The following is a 17,607-nucleotide window of genomic DNA, read 5'->3' as shown; positions in this document are numbered from 1 at the left end:
GTCATGGTGATATGTAGTGGTCGTCTTTATAGCTTTTTGTTGCAAGTGCAATGTCGCATATATTTAATTAAGATATGCCCTAATTATACATCCATTACTTCATCAGTCTGTTGTTTTGTTGATATGTAGATAATTTAACAAAGAGATACAAATTTAATAGATGTATATTTTGTAGCTCTGCACTGAGACTTTTGAGATTGCAAAATAAAGAATGAAATAAAAGAAAAGAATAGACAAACAGTATGTTCTCTTTCTTCGTGTTGCATAATTCAGGATATTACATTGAAAATACATGATATTGATCATACATATAGTCAATTTTAGTAGGTTTTGTTTAATTTACCAACAAGAGCAAGGCCCTCACGCCCATGGTTTACCCATCCAACTTCATTTTATTTTACGGATAAAAGTGGAATGTTTTCAGTTGATATATCTCCTCCCTCAGCACATTTATTTGTATTAGTGTGAGGGGTTGTACAATGACAATAAATTCTCAGTTAGGTATTTATTCAAAATTTGTGCATTTGAAACCAAAATCAATATATACCATGTTGTCCATCTTGTCTTTCCTTTATATATTTAATATATATCCTTTTTAAGGTAAGAAGTAAATGTTATACAATATCACTATAAATTTTTTTTTTTTTTGGTTTGAAAAAAATCCAATTGTTGCATACCACATGTTGACATAGATGGAATGGTTTCCATTAACATTTTAAACAAAGGCACATGTAAACATACTTTTAAAAGTAAAAAGTTAGTTTTCTTACTTTATAATTATTATATAAAAAAAAACCTGTGTTAACAAACATGTGAGTGAACAATTTAAGAAAAAGGGTAAACTTACAATCCAAAAACTCAAATTAAAAGATTTTGAATACATTTGGACTAAATGAATTAATATCCGAATATAAAATTTCTGATGCTGGCAGTTTTTCTAACACATAGTGTCAAAAGTTTGCCAATTTCAATGTGATAGTAAGAGCAATGTGATTATAAGAGCTATAAACAGGGTGTTCAAACTTATTTTAGAATGGCACTTGATATGGAAAGCACGACATGGTCCATTGATTGATTTGTGTATGAAGTTTACTGGAGCAGCTGACAAAGGTGACTAGATACTGTTAAGTTTAACATTATAAAAAAAAATATATCAAATAATGATACTATAGTTGTGAAAAGCAGTTAATTACATTGAATCAATGACATACACTGTTAACATAATCTCACCAATCTACACATCTGACTACTTATACCTTGCTTCACTATTGGATATACAAAATCATTTTGTTTTACCTGACAAACTTTCCTACTTAAAAACTACCATTCGATGAGGGCTTACTCAATTTGGTTGCGACTTGTGCAATGTTTGATCAAATCTTATGAGCTGTGTTCAAACTTAAAGTTGGTTGCAGATTTTTTTTATTATTATTTTTTTATTATTTCAAATGCAAACTTTGAATTAATGACATAATTGAGATTACCCTGCATATTTAAATTTTTGTAGGTGTTGTTCAAACCTAATACAAGTGTCTCAAATTTTCAAGGTCTTTTCACATATTTCATATTTAATATTTCATTCCATGACGTCACTTTAAAGAAAACAATACGATAAACAACTAACAAGAATTAATTCCAAATGATCTCCTTTTAAGATAATTACCCTATGCAAATATTAAACAAATCTATTATGTACCATGTCAGAAGTAGGACACTGGGGGAAGGGGGTTTGCAACATCATGCAGCCAGGCTGCGGGTGTAGGACATATTGTGCGCCCCCCAGTTCCACACAGTAGGTACTGTAAGTCTGCATAGATAATTTCTATTGTTTGTACACATTGATTCATCCTAGCTGAGCAGGATTCTTGCAGCTGCTGCAGCTTCTCCTTCCGACATGATGTCTCAACCATCCAATAAAACTTTCAGCCTTGTCATAGATGTATAAGATGAATTTTAAAAGCCTACTATCAACTAGCACATCAAAGCATCAAAGAAGACAACCACCAATAGCAAAGAGTCAGAGAGAATTCATAGAATTCATACTGACATAAAGGAAAAGAATGCAATTTTTGTTGAATCAGATTCAATGGAAAAATTTGAAAGAAAGATATCAAAACGGTACAGGTTTGAGTGTTCACTTTGAGAATCCAAAGTGACTCAGTTTTCTCATCAGACCAGGTCCATTCCACAATCCTCTGTAACCGGAGAAAAGAGCAGAAAAAGTTTGAAATGAGAATACTCTGGTAAGGTTTAATTGGTGTCATCCAAAAATACTAGAGTTTAGTTTAGTAGAAAAAAGGATCAGGAGGGACACTTAAGTCCCCATCAAGGACCCTATAAAGAGAGGGAAAAAAACTGAAGACACAAACACTCAGACCCGATTACAATGCTTAAAGTGCTTGTCCAAAGCATTCTTAAACCCATTGACACTACTTGCAAGTACAACTTTCTCAGGCAAACTATTCCACTCATTCACAACCCTATTAGAAAAAAAGTTATGCCGAATATTAATCCTACTATGCGACTTTTGAAGTTTAAGACAATGACCTCTAGTACAACTACTGTTTGCAAACATGAAAAAGTCGGTAAAGGATAAATTGTCGAAACCATACACAATCTTGAAAACCTGGATCAAGTCCCCACGTAACCTCCTAAGCTCCAGTGTGGTGAGATTCAACAGTTGTAACCGCCTATAATAAGGAACCCTCTTTAAGGAACTAATCATCCTAGTAGCCCTCCTCTGGACCTTTTCAAGTACTTCCTTATCCTTAGCAAAATAAGGGTTCCAAGCCTGCACAGCATACTCCAGATGAGGCCTAACCAACTGCTTATAAAGCCTAACTACGATGTCCTCTTTCAGAAAACTGAAGTTCCTCTTGATCATACCTAAAACCCTATTACCTCTTTTAGCAGCTTCAAGACAATGTTTGGAAGGTTGCAGAGACGAGTCAATGTAGATACCTAGGTCTCTTTCAACAGAGACCTCCTGTAACTCCACACCATTTAGATTGTATGTAAACTTTTGGTTACTACTACCAATGTGCATTACCTTACATTTATCAATATTAAAAAGCATTTGCCACCCCTGAGACCAGGAAAAAATCTTATCTAAATCCGCTTGAAATTTCTCAGAATCGCTTTTGGAAGAGACCTCAGAATACAATTTGGTGTCATCAGCAAACTTCTTAGCTGTACACAAAATATCTCCGTCGATGTCATTTATATAGGCAACAAACAACAGGGGACCTAATACAGACCCTTGTGGAACCCCACTAGTAACGTTCTGCCAAGAAGAAGCACAGCCATTAATTACCACCCTCTGTTCCCTATTACCAAGCCAATTCCCGATCCAAGACAGTAAATTCCCTATGACACCCATGCTCTTCAGCCTAAGTAAAAGACGCTGGTGGGGAACTTTATCAAAGGCCTTCTGGAAATCCAGGAACACAACATCTACAGACATCTGCCTATTTAGTGAGCTTGTTACATCTTCCATAAACTCAAGGATATTAGTGAGACAAGACCTTTTTTGACAAAAGCCATGCTGAGACTCTCTGATCAAAGACTGACTGCTGAAGTGACAGACCAAAGACTTTTTAACAATAGACTCCATGACCTTACAAACTACACTAGTGAGACTAACGGGCCTATAATTACAGGGCTTAGTCTTATCACCCTTCTTGAAAATTGGGGTAATATTAGCACATCTCCAGTCCCTAGGAACATAACCTTCATCCATAAATTTACTAAAAATCAACGAGAGTGGAACGCAGAAATAGTGTGCAAAAGTCTTCAACAAATACGGATGGATTGCATCCGGTCCAGAAGCTTTAGAAACATTTAGACGAAGCAGCTCCTTTAAGACAACGTCATCCGAAAATAAGACCGTATCCAGTTTAGGCCTATCACTGCCCCCCTGAAAATCTGGAATACTACTCGTATCTTCCCTTGTGAAAACCGACACAAAATAGTCGTTCAAAAGATCTGCAACATCCTGACTATCAGTAACTATCTTATCAGCCTGTGGTGCCCTAAGGGAAACAATTGCATCATTAACTTTCTGCTTAGACCTGACATAAGAAAAGAAGGCCTTTGGGTTATCCTTAATTTTTAGGGCGATGCTTTTTTCGAAATTCAATTTTGCATCAGAGACTAAGCATTCTACTTTCAGCTGATGAATTTTAAACTTGGCCAAAAGAGATTCAGATTTAGTCCTCCTAAACAACTTCCACATTCTACGTTTTTGCCTAATTGCACATCTAACTTTCTTATTCATCCAGTGAGGCATACTGCTTTTACGACGACGATTCTTCCACGGAACATGATTTTCCATAATGACCTTTAATTTATCAGCAAAACAAATCCAAGACTGAGAAGCACTCATATCACTAAACAAATTAATCCAATCTGTACCCTTTAGTAAAGTTTCAATTGCCTCTGTATCTGATCTCGAAAAATCAGGGACTTTTTCCTTGCTAATAGAACTTACGACCTTACAAACAACATCAAAAGCTAGTATATCATGATCACTAGTTCCTAGTTTTCCTAGACCGGTCAAATCAACAACATTGCTTGGATTAGAACTCAAAACAAGATCCAGGATGTTATCCCCCCTAGTAGGGAAAGTAACATGTTGATGTAAAAAGCAATCTTGCACAACATCTAGAAAATTACTACCTTTCCTACTACTAGAACCATCTATCCAATTAATGTCAGGAAAATTAAAGTCGCCCATTATAACAACATCACCTTTAGCAGCCTTTCTAATTGAATCAAACAGCACGACATCATTATCATCGCTGCTGTTAGGAGAGCGGTAAACAACACCTACAGTGATAACGTCCCTGGACCTCTTGGAGTTGTTTGTGGACAACTCGCACCAGACAGAATTAACAAAAGACCCTTGCAACTGAGATTTCTCAACACTTACAATGTCATCCCTAACATACAGTAAAACTCCCCCACCAACCCCATTATGAGTATCCCTTCTGTCCTGACGATACACAACATACCCCGGGTGAGAAACCTCAGCACTATCAATGTCCTCCCTTAACCAAGACTCGGTGATACCAAACACATCCGGTTTCAGATCCTCGAGAAGCACAGTAAATTCAGCAAAATTTTTACGAATACTTCTAGCATTGGTAAAGACAATCTTCAGCCTATCCCTGAAACTATGTACCTTAGCATGCCTCCTAAAGTTAGAACTATGACTATCACTTATTTTGCTCTCAAAACGCCTATAATCGCCTCCACTAGGAACATAATCCTTATCCAAACTAATTCCTGACTTCATCGCCCCCCAATTTAGTTTAAACATAGCTGTTCAACAGAGTAATTCACCATCCTACCAAACAACGAGGCCCCAGTATTAGCTAAGTGCAAACCATCCCTGGCGAACAGATCCCTTCTACCCTGGAAAGATGACCACATGTCAACAAATGTGAAGCCGAAGTCGGCACACAAACTATACAATAAACCATTCAAAGTTACAATCTTTTCTGACAGAACCTTGCTGTCAAATCTTGGCAACAAACTGCATATGACAACTTTAGCCCGAGTTGATGCTAGTCGACACATCAATTCGTGGTACCTAGACTGAATAATGTTTTGCGACTCCTTCTGCACATTGTTAGTGCCTACCTGGACTACAACCACCTCCTCATCTGACACGATTTTGTTTACCCTGTTACTGACATCCTGGATTTTAGCACCTGGCAAACATACCCTGACCCTTTTTGCTTTATCCGCCCTGCAGAACTCTCGGTCTACATACCGTACTAATGAATCCCCACACAATACCATTCTTCCTTTCGACTTCTCCTGTCCCCACTTACCGCTGTTTACAACCACACTACCATCTCCTATCACATCACAATCACCACGCACTTCGTCCACTACTAGCCACTCACTATTTCCCTCCTGGGAGACTTCATTCCCATCATCAACATCACGCAACTCCTCCACAGGTAACACGTCAAAACCATTACAAGTTGGAACAACCTCGCAACAATCCCTTTCAGCAACTGCACTACTCACAGCCCTACTATTCCCGACTTCCGTCCATACACAACTACAGCTTTTCAATAGCTCCTCTAATTCCTTAAGTTTCACACACTTATCGCAAACAAACACAATAGCTTCACTAGATGCTGATTTAAAATCACATTCCAAGCCAGAAATCTCAAACTCAATCCACATATTACACGCATCACAGCAGACTAAACGATCAGGCACAGCCATAACGAAAATACTAAGTCAAAGAAAAAAAAAAAAAAACAGCGTACACAGAAAATCGAACACACGACGGGCAGCTTAGGCTAACAGAGACTGTACACTGAACGATAGGATACAATGACGCTACAGACCTAAAACCACGGACAGAACTGAAACAAGACAAAAACAGCTCACATTGAACACAATAACATGCAGAATGAAAGATACAGACAATAAATAACGAATACACTAAGGCACAGAAAACCCACGAACACAGAAAATCGATACTCACGATTAGCAGCTTAGGCTTAACAGAGACAATATACTGAACGATAGGATACACTGACGTTACAGACCTAAAACAACGGACAGCACTGAAACAAGACAAAAACAGCTCACATTGAACACAAAAACATGCAAAATGAAAGTTACAGACAATAAATAACGAATACACTAAGGCACAGAAAAACCCGCGAACGCGGAAAAACGATACTCACGATTAGCAGCTTAGGCTCAACATAGACTATACACTGTACGATAGGATACACTGACGCTACAGACCTTAAACCACGGACAGCACCGACACAAGACAAAAAACAGCACAGATTGAACAAAAAATATGCAGAATGACAGGAACAGACAAAAATAACTCCAAATAAACAACAAAACGAATCACAAGGTGTTTGATAAAAAAAAACGATCCCAAAAATCCCAAAAATGAACGAAATGCAAGAGCACCGAAAAGTACGTGTATACGCTTCAACGACCAAAGCTTACGCTTAGAGATCATAACTGGACGAAATGTGGCCCACAAACAAATTTTTGTGGGGTCCTCAAAATGGTTTTTAAAATTCTGCAGACCCTTATAGCAAGGTAAAACATTACACTATTTGTCCTCTGAGGGAAATTTACTTACAGTGTATAGGTTGAGATAGGTTACTTGAACATGCCAGATAGACAATGTGTACATAGACATTTACATGATCATTCATTTCCCATATAATGTAATATAATTTAAAGTCCATTCTTTAATGTATTTATAATTTAAAGTCCATTCTTTCCATGAGAGTAGGTACATCACTTTAATAAGTATTGAGACAAGTGGATTGGGTACCAAGTTTCACTATGACCGGTTAGATAAATATCGTGCCCACCTCTGTGCTAAAAAGAACTAAAAAAAGGTTGCCCACTACTAAAATTTTACACTTGATGATTCATTGCCAACTTTGAAGCCCATTTCCTCACTGACAGATGGGTTTATCTTAAACTTAATCATTTATTTAATGGTAATTCTATTAAAGTGGGAAATGCTAAGAGGACAAACGGAAATCTTGGGGCTGGGAAGGACACTGCAGTGTTTGAAGTTATAGAAATAAAGTGCAACAAGAAACTGTAAGTTACTCACTTGACCATCATGTTCCAATACAGCTGTGGCATAAAGTCCTTCTTAAGGTGGTACATGGTCCTCCTCTCCTTACCCTGATCAAAGGGGAATGTCTCCAGGGGGTTAAGATCGAAATCAAATTCAGCGAGGACACAGGTGTTATACCCTGTGATGAGTGGGCAGGAGGTATACCCATCGTACTGGAAGAGAGAAATCAGAGAGATAGATATATTGTCAGGTACACACAGAACAACAGCTATAGCAACAAGCATGATTGCCAAATGGGCAAATTAGGAGGAAATTGCGGCAAAGTTAGATGGGAGAAGTATGTACAAGGGGAAAGTTTTATGCAAATGAAGAGAACTTGTGTGGACTACACTGGGTGTCTTGTAACGATCACATTACTGTTATGTAATATATACTACCCTTGATTGAATATGTTTGCAGAATGACTTTCAAAATGACTCTTACATAATGACTTAGAAGTATTGTTTTACATTGCCTTTTACATAACACAAAGTTTGCATAGTAAGTTACAGCTAGTTTACTCTGTGCTTTAAAGGCTACACAGGCTTATTGAAGTACATGAGCAGTTTTTTTGAGATCTTTTTTTCTCTTGTCTGTGCTTCAAAGGAGACGATATGCAAAGAATATTTCTGTTCATATAGAATAACCAAAAAGAAGAGAGACTATAAAATGCAAACCAAGCTAGGGCATGTAGATTGGAAAGATAAGATAAGAGAGGGGAACCTTGAGAAGCAAGAAGACACCTACGTGAGCTACTTTTTCTGGATCATGATTATTCATGATGGCAGCTAAGGTCTGTTTCAGCATCCCGGTTTGAGCAGCTGTGAGGTGGTAAAAAATGAAAAGCAAATTAATATTTATATTACTGACATACTCAACAGTTACCATGTAAAGTGCAATAAATGTACTAACAGATGCAGACTTCCACTGAGGAGACTTTTACAGTGAAATTGGTTGGTATGAATATGTGAATTGATGAGCTGGTTACTAGCCATTATGTTATTTCATGATTTTTCGAAACACATCACCAATCTTTGTCAGGTTGTGGGACAGGAATTACTAAAACCAAACCGATGCTGATGTGATCAGATCATTTAATATGACGCAAGTTGGTGATTACTACATGATTAATTATGTAATTACATAAACGTAATTACTACATAACTGACATCCATGCCATGGAAGGTACTGGTACATGCACATGCAGTTTTCCATTTATATGATGACGTTGTCCCCTCCCCCCCCCCTGCTTGAACTCTGAGGGGCCTCAGACATTTACCTTACCATAACTCACTACTGCACATTTGAGCAAAACAAAAAACACACGCTGTACATGAAGCCAAAATCCAAATTTAATAACAATCCCCCCTCCCCATCTCCCTACCCTCCCCCAACTAGTCCCACAATGCATATTGTTGCACTTTTCTTCTCATTTCTTGCCCAGTAACCTAGAACCCCTCTGATGGGGTGGCATTTCAAGACACAAATCACTTACCCACAGCAGCAGCAGTCCTGCTGGTGGGGATATCGGTGCAATCGCCCAAGCCCACCACGTTGGAGTATTTGGTATGTTGTCCTGTGTGCTTATTCACAGTCATGAATCCCGCTGGTCCCGCTAGAGGGCTTGACTTCAAGACCTCTGGTGGGGACATGTGTGGAGTAGCATGCATCATCTCATACTGCCATTAAAATGTATAATGAATCAGTATTACTCTTCACACTTTGTTTTTTTCCTCTCTCCCCAAAATTAACCAATGTGCATTGTTTTAAGAAACTTTTTTTAAGAAAAAGGCACTACTATTTCCATGCATGAAAACAACTTGTTAAATTCCAAGATGGTGGGATGCTTTCTCATACACTTGGGGAGTTAAATTTATAGGTACTCAAACTTGAGTTCACTTTTGTTTTTTCATACTTGTACTCATGCTAAAGACCTTGTAAAAGATGTTAAACAACAACCAGTACTCCTGGTTCCATCTTGTACTCTTTCACAAAGCTTGCAACTTTGTACTTGCCCTTGTGACATTGTACTGAAACTATAAATCTGCTTTCAAGACATGCTGCAAAACATTACTGACAAGCCAGGCAAATCTCTTCACACTTTTAACATGACTTCAGTTTCACCTTAATAACTCTGCACAGACTTACAAACTCATGAGCAACAGAATTGTGAACAAAGGTCACTTTAACAAGACATAGAAACTTAGGTTACGATAAGCCCTGTAATAGTTGAAAGTGGCAACCACAGCCTCCTAGTTCGGGAGGCACAGAGTTTCACAAATTTTAAGGAAGTAAGCTGTACAGGATCCAATCTGGAAATAACACAAGAATTTTTTTTTTTTAAAGTTTGCAAAAGAGATGTATCATCATAAACTTACCTGATATGTGACATACTCTGGTGTTTCCTTATCCATCAACTTAAAGATGGCTTCCTTCTTATCGTGTCTGACTTCGACCAGGTTATGGTTAACGTTGACAGTGATGTCTCTAGACTTGCAGATATCTGTGAGTACTGCGGCATACTTTGGGACCCCAAAGATCTTTGGGAGCCCTTGGTTGAATATGATGTTTGCATCTTGCAGTTTGCCATTCTGAATTGCAGGAGGGAGAATAGAATGAATGAAAATAACAATTGTGATAAAAATGTAAAGTTTACCTCAGAGAAGTACAAAAATCATATATGTATTGATGGTTATGACTTAGATGGATATGATATGGATTCAATATAGAAACAAATCTTAAAAGTTTGTCCTATTTATAGTTCTCCCATTATTGGAGAGAGCAATGGAAGGCCATTTCACCTGGAGGTATTTTGTGATTGGAATGCCAGTTAACTTGAGGGCTGGCACAGGACTTAGGACTAATTTGACTATTTGTCAACTGAATTTCTTTAAGCTTTTAAATATCTAACTTTTGCAATGCCTTATTCAATGTACAATAACAAATGTCTAGTAATAAGAATAACTTGTGAACATATCTTTCATTCTTTCTATTGCACACAAACAATAACAATCAAGCTGATACAAAATATAACCTAACATGAACAAATGTTACTGGATAGTGAGGTTTGTGACCAGCTGCAAATTTATATCATCATTCAAAGTCACTTTCATTTGTGAAAAACACACTTCAAGGCAAAGTTAGCACACTTCAAGCTGGGTTTAGTTCTGTTGCTATGGTAAAATTATGAAATTTCTGCAAGTCCGTCATATAATGTGTACCGTGCCATAATAAGTCCTTCAACTAGATCCAAATTATTGCAGTCACTGATAATCTTGGAAAATTATAACAGGTGTAAACATCTGTTCTGACAGCAATAGAATATACAGATAATAAATTCTATGTCATATACCTTCATAGCAAGGATCATTAAAAAAAAATGCAGCTAATCTAGGGAAGGAAACTTTACTACAAGTTCTGTCTTCTGTCAATCCGAAAGGATTCCTTAAAACTGGAAGCAAGTTAAAATCCAAGAAAGATACATACCTTTCTGAAGTAGTCATGTGCCAAATACATGATCTTCTGTGGTGCTCCTGCGCATTTAATAGGAGAGGCTGGCTGTGTGAAGATCGCATTCCCCTTCTTGAAATTCTGAAAAGCCTTGAAGGTTTTGTCCACATAGTTGTAGGAGTAGTTGCAGCAGAACATGGGATCTTCGTCCAAAGCTTCTTGCATTCCCTTGATCTGTTTATTAAATACATAGATGGTGTAAAAACGTTTACATTCCAGTTGTTTTTCTTGGCAAGTCCTTTGATACAGTTATACAAAAACTCTACTCAATAAGAGGGAAACATCAACCCAGATACAATATTATCATTTGGTGGAAAGAATTGAGAATGAGAAAGACAGTTTCCGTGTTCGATACTCGATTCCAAACCTTGGGATTGTAACCAGAAATGTGAAAATCAAATTAACTTGCCAAGGAAATAGCTTGCTTTTAACTATACTTGCAGCTGAGCACTGAGTAAGGGTTAATATCTATGATGAATAAAGTCTGTTGCAATGAGTTTCTATACAGATCACCAATTTGTGAGAAATTGAGAATTTATAATAAAATCAATTTTCTGTTTTTTTAATATATTTTCCTATTCCTGTATTCCTATTTTCCTTAAAATCTGATCCTGTATTCAAGACTTATTCCTGTTAACAGTGACACTTGAAATTTGCTCGCAAGAAACATTCATATGTATCGATTTTATGACTGAACCAAATTATGTAGAACACTCGACATAATTTCTTCAATCTTTCCAAAAACTTTTGTTTACAAGATACTGCATGTGTGAGAACAAGAAGGTTTTGATTATCTTTGTCATATACTAGTATACTAAAGTAAAAATGAATCATTCCATGTTCCACATTTTTCCTTAAAGCCTTTTGCAACTTGAGTTACTAATCATAATAAAATGTGTTTATAAAGTGCAGCTTAATTCCATAAAACATGATCAAAGGTGTTACTACATATAATTAAAAACACTAACAAATCAAAAAACTTTATGAAACATAATAAGAAGGTAACAATAAAACTGAAAACTAAACCTACCCTGTAAAAACTACTTAGATAAATCCAATGATAACATACAACGATATCAAAAGGTACACAGGTTGGAAACCCCCCCCCCCAAAAAAAAGATGGATCATTAAATAAGTGAAAAACAATAAGAACAAATGGGTAAAACAATACTTAATATCAATTATCAATACTTTCTAACAAAGTGTTTACTGAATAGCTGATGTTTGTCCATACAAATAAGTGAAATGGATTACTTGAACACTCACCGATGAAATATTTAATTCAAATCCAAGGGCGACTATGAGATATTCGTACTTCAAGACATCTCCCTGAGTTGTCGATACAGTATTGTTGTCGGGGTCTAACTTAGCAACCCTGTCCTTGTACCAGTCTGCTCCTTTGGGCATGAGACTACTCATTGTTCGACTGGAGTCCTCTTTGGTCTTGATGCCACCACCTACCAACGTCCACATCGGCTGGTAAAAGTGCAGCTTGAAAAGAGAACGCAAAGATAATGTCATCCAATCAGTGAACAGTTTAACGTAATCACTTAAAGGGATATATCGTAGGACATGTTTTTGGACAGAATTTCAACACAAAATGTCTTAGAGAGAAAATTTGCAATGCATGAACTTTTGTCTTGAACATATTGTATCAATTAACAACATATGGATTGCTTTATTTTTCATGCACAAAGCAAAATTTTGCCACATACAAACAGATGCAATCCGGTTTTTCTAGAGGGATTGCAAGTTGAAAGTTGAGTGTAATGTCAACAACAGTTATAACCTTTAACATATTTTCTGATTTCGCTTTGTGAAGTATAGTCCGAGCAAAAAAGGGTAGGGATATGGGGCATTATGGGGAGAGGGGGGGAACCTGCAATTCTAATATTGAGACTGCATGAACCTCATACATGTATTTAGTTGATTTACCTCTGAAGGTTCAACGACTGCAACCTTTCCTTTACCAAATTTCCGAGTAAGAGCATTTGCCATAGCCATCCCTCCACTACCAGCTCCAGCCACTACAAATTTATACTCTTTTTGAGGTGAGCTGGCAGGCTCTGCTGCAGTGCTGTACCAAGATCCCCGCCATGGAGATGCAGAAGTGAGCTTAACTGATGATCGCTGACATAAGAATTGGCTCGAAACAACTTTGTAAACGCTAGCCATGATGGACTGTAGAGATCTGAGTGAGGAGAGAAAAGTGTATACAGCTGAGACAAATAAATGGAGCCCTACTAATGATAACATCGTGCAGGTAATTGATGCATTCTGCAATATGGAGGATAAACGAACTGTACAACAATAGAATTAAAAAAAACAATAGGAACTAATAATAGGTGCAGAAGTTATCCTGTTATTCTTGAGCAGTATTTCAGTACATTTGTAAGTAATTGGAATACTTTTCGAGGATGCATAACTAGGAATTTTTTAAGTTTATAAAATTTCAGGGCCTGCAGTCAATTTGTCTGAGAGTTTACCAAAAAATAGGGAGAGTAACTAAATTTCCCATCCCTAAAAATAGGGAGACAGGGGAAAAAAGTAGGGACAATTGGGCAAAATTGTTCTGAAACAAGATAGCCATGTAAAAAAATAATATAGGAACATTTTGTTGGGATACATGAAAGTACAGTCACGCTAACATGCAACTAACGCAAGTTCTGCAGAACACAATACTGTAGCATGAGCATTTTTAAGCTGTCATTTCTAGAAAGAGGATGCATGTGTACTTTTCTCAACATATTCTGATGGAAATATATCTACAGATCATCTCTCACAACTATTTTATAATTAAAAAAAATGTAGAAAGATTTATAGTACTATACAATCTGGAGAGTGTTATACCGCCTTATAACCTTGATGAGTTGCCAGCCAGCCAGTCAATATGATCATAACCATTATAACCCCTAGCAGGGGTAGCAGGGGTTGCGTGTTAACCGAGTTGACGTGTGACCCTCAGGGAGTGGTCATCCCTGCCCAATTGTGAGCCCCAGGTCCAGCTGACCCAGCTGGTAGCACCTGGTTGGGCCCCGTGCCAGGGTTATGGTAAAACCAGTTGACTGCAGGCTGGTGGCTGTGGTACAACGGCTTGGCTCTTTTTTAGTTTCCAATGGTCTTGTACTACTGATGCTGGGCGTTCATGGATTTCCATGCACTCGGCCAGGATCTCTTTCTCAGTTAGCGAGAAACTGCGTACACTGATGATGTTTGGCGCCACTTCAGTGTTTTTTCAGCCGAAAATCCTCGATGACTACGACAACTATTGATAAGATTGTTTATAATCTTCGGGGAGGTCAACGGGCCAATTTGGCTTATGACTATTGACTATAACCCCTATGGCTTCCCTGTGGTCCACAACTAAGTCCCTAGTCTAGGGCTAGGCCTTCTAGGCAGTAGCCTGGCCTACAATAAGTAGGTGAAACTTTTGAGATTGAGAAGACTATTATTCGTCCAGTATAGGCCTAGACCAATTACTATAGCTTCGGCTACTAAGCTATAGGACTACATATATTATGTATACATTAGTAAGCATAAGCATCCAACCATTTGCTATGAAAATCATGAGAACAAGAAAAAGGACATCAAATTGTTTTAATTGTAGGCCTATCAACTAATAAACTACTGCTACTACTAGTAATATTACTATGACTATACGATATACTAGTCTATAATTAGTACTAGTAGCAAGTTTAACATTACGTCTACAAATTGGTCAATATAATGATTTACCGTGGTGGTGTGGATTCCGGTGTCCTAAATTTTGCACGTTGTTGCCCGCTTCTTCGAGTTTATAACTGTCTTAAGCTTTTGTGATAAGGAGATTAGTTGATATTGGCAAAAGAAACTAAGGTCTCACTGGCCAAAAACATTGTGACGTACATAGACAATACCCAGCCTATACACTTAACCAATTTCCTGGGTCAGTGCACCAAGCTACACCAGGGACGTTCAGTATCGCACGTATACGTGTACTTTGTTATTTACTTTTCAAGTAAGTCTCTATGGAATTTAACCATAGTCGAACACATTGCTACCGTACTAAGTTTATCCCACCTCAAAAAGTTCAAACTCATACTAGTGAGCTTATACTCGAAGGCGGAAGAGGTCCACTGCCGAAAATTTATGAATAAGGACTGAGCAAGGACTCGGCAGCAGAAGAGTGAGAGGGGGGTTCGAAGTGGGACTGTATATAAATTAGTTCGAGCTATATGCCCTATCGAACTATTTTTCTAGTGACCCAAAGTTTTTCCAGGTGGCAGGTTAAATATGTTTATAATAAAACAAAAACGTTTTCCTTAACATTTGGGAGCAGAAGGGGATATAACTATTTGGGGAAGGTAGAAGGCCCCGGGATCGCATTATATGCCACTTATGAGTGGGACGAGAAGAGGAACAGGTGGGAGGTCCCCAGAATAAAAGAATGATTGGTTCAGACCAGTGGCGGAGCGTCCATACACATAGGCGTACGGGACCATTTCAGTTTGGGGAGCAGAACTTTTTGTGCTCGAAAGTTCCCGTGACACTATCTAAGCGGAGCGCCACCATCGGTTGGCGCGTAGCGTACAAGAAATTTTTTGGGCACACAATGCCTCTCAGATTGCCGGAAACGGCACTTCTGAGGCCTTGCAAGTTGCATCTAAACATTCTTTAGTTTATAATCTCACGTTTTAGAAATTTACAGTTCCCCAAAAATTTGGTAAATTAGAAGAAGAAAAAATTGTAACATCACTTTGAAGGGGAAAAATGGGACAGTATATTTTTTAAGCTCCTATTTAGTTACCTAATTTATTATTTTAACACAGATTCAGCTACCTCCAGAAAAAAAACATACATTGTTCAACGACACGTAGGCGGGATAATGTCGCTGTGTCGGGTGAGACTGCAATTTGTCTCACAAAAAAAGTTTAGAATATAACACCTGTACTTCTAGGCTTGTAGGCACCCCCCCCCCCCCCACCATCCATGAAAAAGTAAATATGCACTCATGTTGGGGATGTCCAGGTCAAGGGCGGCGGAAGCACTTTTAATCTGGGGGGGGGGGGGGCACCGACATCAAAGGGCACTTTGCAGAAATTCGATTGGACTGATGCAGCCTTACATTTAGTACCCTTTATAACTCTTATTGTATTATCTTATTTGTGTAATACACATCACTACATCAACCCCCCCCCCCCCCCCTAAAGGAAAATATGCATACTAGCACTGCAATATCCAATGCGCAAATTGGGAAACAAGGAACAAGTTTTCTTTTGAGACAAAAGGAGGTGAACTCATGTTAGTTGCTAATGTAGGAATCTTCCGAATTAGAGTTTTTTCTTGTTAATATCTTCACATTTTTTTTCCATTCGAAATAGCTTTGAGTTTGACCCACAGAAATTCATTAAAAGTCAGGGGCGTAGCCAGGATTTGCAAAGTTTTATGCACGACTATCTGAGCGGAGCGCCACCATCGGTTGGCGCGGAGCGTACTAGAAAATTTTTGGTTTTACAAACCCCTCAGATGGCCGGAAACGGACCTTCCCGAGTGTTCATTCTGGTTCCCTGGCCTCTTGCTAACTTGAGGCACCTCAATTTTTATGTAGAAAAAAGGCACATTTTTAACCTGAGGAAAAGTGGGGGGCACGTGCCCCCTGTGCCCCCCGGTTCCGCCGCCCTTGGTCCAGATATACAATTGACTAGTTAGAAAAAAATTGATCGTGCAAAAAGCGTGGTAGATGAACTGCGCTTACGGTGGTGTTACACGGAAATATTCGGACATCATGATGCTAAATAAAGATAATCATGGAATTGTCGGGCAAAAAATTTGAAAAAGATTCGGGCAAGCTACTGCATATTTATATATATATGTATATATATATATATGTATATATATATATATATATATATATATATATATATATATATATTTCCAGAGGACAAGAAATTCGGCAAAAGTCCTGAAAAATTCGGGCAGCCTAAGAGGAGTAAAAAAAGAAATATATATTTTTCTCCTCTTAGGCTGCCCGAATTTTTCATGACTTTTGCCCGAATTTCTTGTCCTCTGGAAATTTGGGGGGCAGTCTTCCCCCCTGCCCCCCCGCCTCGGACGCCTATGTCCATACAGTCAGGGGGCCGATGCCCCCCCCCCCCGACGAACTAAAATTGACTGATGGCGCCCTTTCAGCTCTTTACCACTTTTTACTTATTCTAGATTATTGACTTTTTTATTGCGCTCTCATCTTCTTATTGACATTTGTCACATTTTGTTGGTGTAATTTGGAGATGACACCTATTATTCTTCGTTTATCTGCAAATTAGCCAGGCCCGGAAAGGGTCATTTCCGGCGATCTAGAGAGTATCTTTACTCAAAATTTTCTGTACGCTACGCGCCAACCAGTGGCGCTCCGCTTAGATAGTGTCGAAAGCGCCCCTGCAGACCATTCTCGCCCCTCCTGACCAATACCGCTAGCTCCGCCACTGGTTCAG

General features: G+C 38.2%; 1 protein-coding gene across 1 annotated transcript; it reads right to left on the bottom strand.

The window, feature by feature from the left end:
* Positions 1-241: 241 nt before the first annotated feature.
* LOC139966595 (sulfide:quinone oxidoreductase, mitochondrial-like) lies at positions 242-15,109 on the bottom strand. The gene is made up of 9 exons (XM_071969788.1): positions 14,873-15,109; positions 13,073-13,328; positions 12,404-12,628; positions 11,114-11,311; positions 10,006-10,218; positions 9,123-9,306; positions 8,375-8,448; positions 7,622-7,800; positions 242-2,195 (listed from the first exon to the last, which is right to left on the bottom strand). The coding sequence occupies exons 2-9, from the start codon at positions 13,310-13,312 to the stop codon at positions 2,135-2,137; spliced, it is 1,374 nt and encodes a 457-aa protein (XP_071825889.1). The 5' UTR covers positions 13,313-13,328; positions 14,873-15,109; the 3' UTR covers positions 242-2,134.
* Positions 15,110-17,607: the final 2,498 nt, after the last annotated feature.

Source organism: Apostichopus japonicus, chromosome 4 (genome assembly GCF_037975245.1).
Source record: "Apostichopus japonicus isolate 1M-3 chromosome 4, ASM3797524v1, whole genome shotgun sequence".
NCBI classification, from domain to species: Eukaryota; Metazoa; Echinodermata; class Holothuroidea; order Aspidochirotida; family Stichopodidae; genus Apostichopus; species Apostichopus japonicus.
This window is presented reverse-complemented; position numbering and strand designations above follow the sequence as displayed.

Bases quoted from the DNA above. Each gene is read 5' to 3' on its own strand.
- LOC139966595 (XM_071969788.1), bottom strand. From the start codon at position 13,312: ATGGCTAGCGTTTACAAAGTTGTTTCGAGCCAATTCTTATGTCAGCGA. The intron at 12,629-13,072 runs GTAAATCAACTA...TCTCTTTTCAAG, and splicing joins CAGTCGTTGAACCTTCAGAG to CTGCACTTTTACCAGCCGAT. The intron at 10,219-11,113 runs GTATGTATCTTT...CCTGCAATTCAG, and splicing joins CACATGACTACTTCAGAAAG to AATGGCAAACTGCAAGATGC.